The sequence below is a fragment of the Sapajus apella genome, unplaced genomic scaffold (assembly GCF_009761245.1).
Source record: "Sapajus apella isolate SASKATOON/1434 unplaced genomic scaffold, GSC_monkey_1.0 scaffold2081, whole genome shotgun sequence".
NCBI lineage: Eukaryota > Metazoa > Chordata > Mammalia > Primates > Cebidae > Sapajus > Sapajus apella.
Genome location: NW_022439007.1, coordinates 1 through 6,419, shown reverse-complemented (window position 1 = coordinate 6,419; position 6,419 = coordinate 1). Strand labels below are relative to the sequence as shown.

The 6,419-nt window shown below is 39.6% G+C and overlaps 1 protein-coding gene across 2 annotated transcripts; it reads right to left on the bottom strand.

Annotated features, from left to right (window-relative positions):
• Nucleotides 1–1,342: 1,342 nt before the first annotated feature.
• Nucleotides 1,343–3,427, bottom strand: LOC116547109 (zinc finger protein 675). 2 transcript variants are annotated; one of them, XM_032273163.1, is made up of 2 exons: nucleotides 2,309–3,427; nucleotides 1,343–2,224 (listed from the first exon to the last, which is right to left on the bottom strand). In XM_032273163.1, the coding sequence occupies exons 1-2, from the start codon at nucleotides 3,150–3,152 to the stop codon at nucleotides 1,605–1,607; spliced, it is 1,464 nt and encodes a 487-aa protein (XP_032129054.1). In that variant the 5' UTR covers nucleotides 3,153–3,427; the 3' UTR covers nucleotides 1,343–1,604. The 2 variants fall into 2 exon arrangements, with proteins under 2 accessions (XP_032129054.1, XP_032129053.1); XM_032273162.1 differs by having other exon boundaries at nucleotides 1,343–3,427.
• Between the last annotated feature and the right edge of the window lie 2,992 nt (nucleotides 3,428–6,419).

The window sequence follows — 6,419 nt, the reverse complement described above, 5'->3', positions numbered from 1 at the left end:
GTCTCCACCTCCTGGATTGAAGCGATTCTCCTGCCTCAGCCTCCCGAGTAGCTGGATTACAGGTGTGTGCCACCACGCCCAGCTAATTTTGTATTTTTAGTAGAGATGGGCTTTCTCCATTTTGATCAGGCTGGTCTTGAACTCCTGACCTCAGGTGATCCGCCTGCCTCAGCCTCCCAAAGTGCTGGGATTACAGGCGTGAGCCACCATGCCCAGCTAAAAGTATACTTTGAATGTAATTATAACTTTTCAAAAAACTTTCTGCATCTTTTACAGTTATATACAAATGATTTATCTACCAACTTTAGTTCTGGGTTATTTTTTATACTCAGCACTCTGATTTACTGTAATGTCTCACTCAGTGCCTTAGTTTTACTGTAAGATATTTACATAAACTTTGTATTAAAATAGTTTTATATTACTGCATCTGCAAATATATATATGTGTGTGTATATATATATATATATTATTATTTTTTTAAGACAGAGTTTCACTCTTGTCACCCAGGTAGGAATGCAATGGCACAATCTTGGCTCATTGCTCCCAGGTACAAGCGATTCTCCTGCCTCAGCCTCCTGAGTAGCTGGGAATATGTTACAGGCACCAGCCACCATGCCTGGGTAATTTTTGTATTTTTTGTAGGGATGAGGTTTCACCATGTTGACCAGGCTAGTCTCGAACTCTTGACCTGAGGTGATCCACCTGCCTTAGCCTCCCAAAGTGTTGGGATAACAGGTGTGAGCCACCATGTCTGGCCTGCAAAAACATATTTTAGTATAAACTTTCTTATATTTTCTAAGCTATAGGTTTTGAAAAGTATGTTTTTCCAAATTTATTACATTTGCAGAGTTTTTCTCCAACATAGAATGCCCGATGTTGAACAAAGTTTGAGCAACTGCTTCAGGGTTTTTCTCTAGCACAAAATGTGGGTGATAAGATCTGTGATACAAGTAAATGTGCTACAACCTTCTTTATGTTTGTAATATTTGTCTTCAAAATGAATATGCTTAACTTTAAAGGCTTATATTTTCTTTTTTTTTGAGACGGAGTTTCGCTCTTGTTACCCAGGCTGGAGTACAATGGCGCGATCTCGGCTCACCGCAACCTCCGCCTCCTGGGTTCAGGCAATTCTCCTGCCTCAGCCTCCTGAGTAGCTGGGATTACAGGCATGCACCACCATGCCCAGCTAATTTTTTGTATTTTTAGTAGAGACGGGGTTTCACCGTGTTGACCAGGATGGTCTCGATCTCTTGACCTCGTGATCCACCCACCTCGGCCTCCCAAAGTGCTGGGATTACAGGCGTGAGCCACTGCGCCCGGCCTGGCTTATATTTTCTTAATTTTTTTGACAGTAATTGCATTTATAATGCTTTTATTAAGTGCCAACATTCTGATAGAGTAAGATGTGAGCAGATATTAATGGCTATTCCATATTCTTTGTATTTGTACAATTTTTCTCAAGTATAAATGCTTTCCTGTGCAATAAGATTTGGGCATTAACAGTATTGCCAAATACATCACACTTAATTTTCTCCAGTATGAATTATCTTACGTACAACCAAGTGTGAAAATTATTTAAAGTCTTTGACACATTCTTTACATTGCTAGTATTTTTCACCAGTATGATTTTCTTTATATTTAGAAAAGTTTAAGGTGTTGTCAAAATCATTGTCACATCTTTCAGTTTTGTAGATTTTCTCTCCAATATGAATTTTTTTATGTTTAGCAAGGTTCGCAGATTGGTTAAAAGCTTTGTCACATCTCTCACATTTATAGGGTTTCTCCCCAGTATGAATTATCTTATGTTCGGTAAGTTTTGAGGATCGATTAAAAGCTTTGCCACATTCTTCACATTTGTAGGGTTTCTCTCCAGTATGAATTCTCTTATGTGTAGTAAGGGAGGAGGAGTGTTTAAAAGCTTTGCCACATTCTTCGCATTTATAGGGTATCTCCCCAGTATGAATTTTCTTATGTTCAGTAAGTTTTGAGGATTGGATAAAAGCTTTGCCACATTCCTCACATTTGTAGGGTTTCTTTCCAGTATGAAGTTTCTTATGTTCAGTAAGTTTTGAGGATCGGTTAAAAGCTTTGCCACATTCTTCACATTTGTAGGGTTTCTCACCAGTATGAATTCTTTTATGTGTTGTAAGGGCTGAAGAGTGTTTAAAAGCTTTGCCACATTCTTTACATTTGTAGGGTTTCTCTTCAGTATGAATTTTCTTATGTTCAGTAAGATTTGAGGATCGGTTAAAAGCTTTGCCACATTCCTCACATTTGTACGGCTGCTCTCCAGTATGAATGTTTTTATGTTCAGTAAGTTTTGAGGATCGGTTAAAAGCTTTGCCACATTCTTCACATTTGTAGGGTTTCTCTCCTGTATGAATTCTCTTATGTGTAGTAAGAGTCGAGGATTGGGTAAAAGCTTTGCCACACTCTTCACATATGTAGGGTTGCTCTCCAGTATGAATTTTCTTATGTGTAGTAAGATTTGAGAACTGATTAAAGGCTTTGCCACATTCTTCACATTTGTAGGGTTTCTCTCCTGTATGAATTATCTTATGTGTAGTAAGGTGTGAGGACTGGTTAAAGGCTTTGCCACATTCTTCACATTTGTATGATTTTTCTCGAGTATAATTTTTTCTATATTCAGTAAGGTTTGAGAATTGTTTAAAAGCTTTGTCACATTCTTGACATTTGAAGAGTTTCTCACAAGTATAAATTCTCTTATGTGTAGTAAGCTTCGAAGATTGGTTAAAAGCTTTTTCACATTCTTCACAATTGTAGAAATTCACTCTGGTATAAATTCTTTTATGTTGAGTTAGGTGTGAAAGCATGCAAAATGATTTGCCACATTCTTTACATTTGAAATGTTTATTTTCCATATGTTTGATCTTATGTCTACCTGAATGTGAAAATTTATGAAAGACTTTCACATATTTATCACATGGAAACATCTTGCTCTGGGTAGTTGGTAAACACTGATTAAGTCCATTATAACCTCCTTTGTGACCCTTACACTCAACCGCACTTTTGCAGCTGTTTAATTGAAAATTCTCATTTCCACATTTTTCATAACTTCTCAGTGTCATGTTTTGAGAAGAATCTTTTACATTCTCCTCTGGCCAAAACTCTTGGGCAAAATGAGAACACATTACTGAAAGAAATAAAAATAACACATTAGTTTACGGACTCAGATAAACAGACTTTCCAAATACAACCTATAAAATTACACAAACTACACAAGCAAGATGGCACCGCAGGCTGTAATTAAGTGTGTGCATTGCCCCAGGTGGGTACAATGCAAAGCACCACACAGAAAAAAAGAAATTCTGTCACATTTATCCAACACAGCTTTTTCTACTCCCCAACATAACATATTGTTTTTAGAAGTAAATTGCCAACTTTACTTCTTGCAATTATTTACTTGTGCAATGGCGCGATCTTGGCTCACCGCAACCTCCGCCTCCTGGGTTCAAGCAATTCTCCTGCCTCAGCCTCCCCAGTAGCTGGGACTACAGGTGCGCACCACCATGCCCAGCTAATTTTTGTATTTTTAGTAGAGATGGGGTTTCACCATGTTGACCAGGATTGACCTCGTGATCCGCCCACCCCGGCCTCCCAAAGTTCTGGGATTATAGGCGTGAGCCACCACGCCCGGCCCCTGTTTTTGTTTTTTTAAATGAACCAGCTCTTACTTGAATTACCAGTGTACTTATTGATTAACAAGAGGATGGTGTCAAGCCATTCATTCATGAGGACTTTGCCCTCAAGACCTAAGCAAGTCCCAGCAGATCCTACATTCACCTCCTACAAGGTCCCCAACCAACAATGATGATTACATTGCAGCATGAGGTAGGTTTAGAGAACATAGACATCCAAGCCCTATCACACACCAAATAGGCTTAACAGACCTGTACAAATGTTTTTAATCAAAAGTAAGAGAATACACAATATTTTTATTCATACCTGGTGTATTCTGTTAGTACACATATCAAGTCTTATTAGATTTCAGAATACTGGCTGGGTGCAATGGCTGGTTCCTACTGCCTCAACACTTTGGAAGACCCAGGGGGATCACATGGGACCAGAAACTTGACACCAGCCTAGGCAACATAGCGAGACCCTGTCTCTACAAATAACTGAAAAATCAGCCAGGCATGGCAGTGCACGTCTGTAGTGCCAGTTACTTGGGAGACTGAGGTAAAAGGATCACTTGAGCCCGGGAGGTTATGACTGCGGTGAGCCAAAGAATGCCACCTGAGGTCAGGAGTTCAAGACCAGCCTGACCAACATGGTGAAACCCCATCTTTATTAAAAAAAAAAAAAAAAGAAAGAAAGAAATACAAACTTAAATAGATTTTAGATGGTAAAATTTATGTGGTTTTACAACATTTTGTTTTAAAGATAAATTTTAAAAATACAGAATTACAAATCTTTACATAAATTAACTTCAAATCACAGAAGTGTATCTCTCACACAAAAGAAATATATATTTATTATTAAACACAAGGTGAAAATAAGACTATCTCCATGACTAATCACTTAAACAAGATAAAACCATCATTGAAAATCAGCAAAGAGCCTGGGCGTGGTGGCTCACGCTTGTAATCCAAGCACTTTGGAGGCCAAGGCGGGCGGATCACCTGAGGTCGGGAGTTCAAGACCAGCCTGACCAACATGGTGAAACCCTGTCTTTGAAAAAAATAAAATAAAATAAAAAGAAAATCAGCTAAGAAAGAATACATTCAAGATGAGCCATAATCAAAATTGGGGTCATATTTATAGACAAACACATATATATAATCTGACTGGGATAAACATATGGCTTGCTTATCTCTTAATTAAACCCCACATTGACTTAAAGTATACAACATAATTTTGCAAATTGTCTAAAATGGTAAAACAAAAACGACAATAAACAGATTTTTTTAAAAATTGTACTTTAGGTTCTGGGGTATACGTGTGGATGATGCAAGGTTGTTGCATAGGCACATACATGCCAATGTGGTTTTCTGCTTCCATCCCCCCATCACCCATACTATATCTGGCATTTCTCCCCATGTTATCCCTCCCGAACCTCCCCACCCCCTGCTGTCCCTCCCCTAGCCCCCGCCAACAGACCCCAGTGTGTAGTGTTCCCCTCCCTGTGTCCATGTGTTCTCATTGTTCAACACCTGCCTATGAGTGAGAACATGCAGTGTTTGATTTTCTGTTCTTGTGTTAGTTTGCTGAGAATGATGGTTTCCAGATTCATCCAAGTCCCTAACAAAGGACACAAACTCATCATTTTTTATGGCTGCATAGTGTTCCATGGTGTATATGTGCCACAGTTTCCCTGTCCAGTCTATCATCGATGGGCATTTGGGTTGGTTCCAGGTCTTTGCTATTGTAAACAGTGCCGCTATGAACATACGTGTGCATGTGTCTTTATAACAGAATGATTTACAATCCTTTGGGTATATAGCCAGTAATGCGATTGCTGGGTCAAATGGAATATCTATTTGTAGGTCCTTGAGGAAGCGCCACACTGTCTCCCACAATGGTTGAACTAGTTTACTCTCCCACCAACAGTGTAAAAGTGTTCCTATTTCTCCACATCCTCTCCAGCATCAATAAACAGATTTTAAACTGAAAAAGCACACTAATATAGAATGACAAAACTATTTGATAAGAGAAAATGTTTACTCATAAAATCTTGCAGGCAACATTGATGTGGCATCTAATAATAATGTGTCTAGGTAACTAATATTTGACTGTAACTGTACTCATGGAAGGCAGGTATTCTGAATCCCTGGTATATGCTATATGGTAGTATAATTCCAGAGAAAATGCAGTATTATCATAAGTGAAAGATTCTGAGAAACTCTTAATAAATAATCATCTAAAAAACTAGCAGGCTGGGCGTGGTGGCTTACACCTCTAATCCCAGCACTTTGGGAGACTGAGGCAGATGGATCACCTGAGGTCAAGAGTTCAAGACCAGCCTGGCCAATGTGGTCAAACCCCATCTCTACCAAAAATACGAAAATTAGCCAGATGTGGTGGTGAGCACCTGTAATTCCAGCTACTTGGGAGGCTGAGGCAGGAGAATCACTTAACCCAGGAGGCAGAGGTGGCAGTAAGCCGAGATCATGCCACTGCACTCCAGCCTAGGCAACAGGAGTAAAACTTCGTCTCAAAAACAAAACAGATAATTTTGGGCTGAGCGTGGTGGCTCACACCTGTAATTCCAGAACTTTGGGAGGTTGAGGCGGGTGGATCACCTGAGGTCAGGAGTTCAAGATCAGCCTGGACAACACGGTAAAACCTGGTCTCTACTAAAAACACAAAAATTAGCCGGGCGTGGTGGTGAGGGCCCATAGTCTCAGCTAGTCAAGAGGCTGAGGCAGGAGAATCACTTGAACCCAGGAGGTGGAAGT

Excerpts from the sequence above, each read along its gene's own strand:
- LOC116547109 (XM_032273162.1), bottom strand. The coding sequence starts at position 3,152 with ATGTGTTCTCATTTTGCCCAAGAGTTTTGGCCAGAGGAGAATGTAAAA.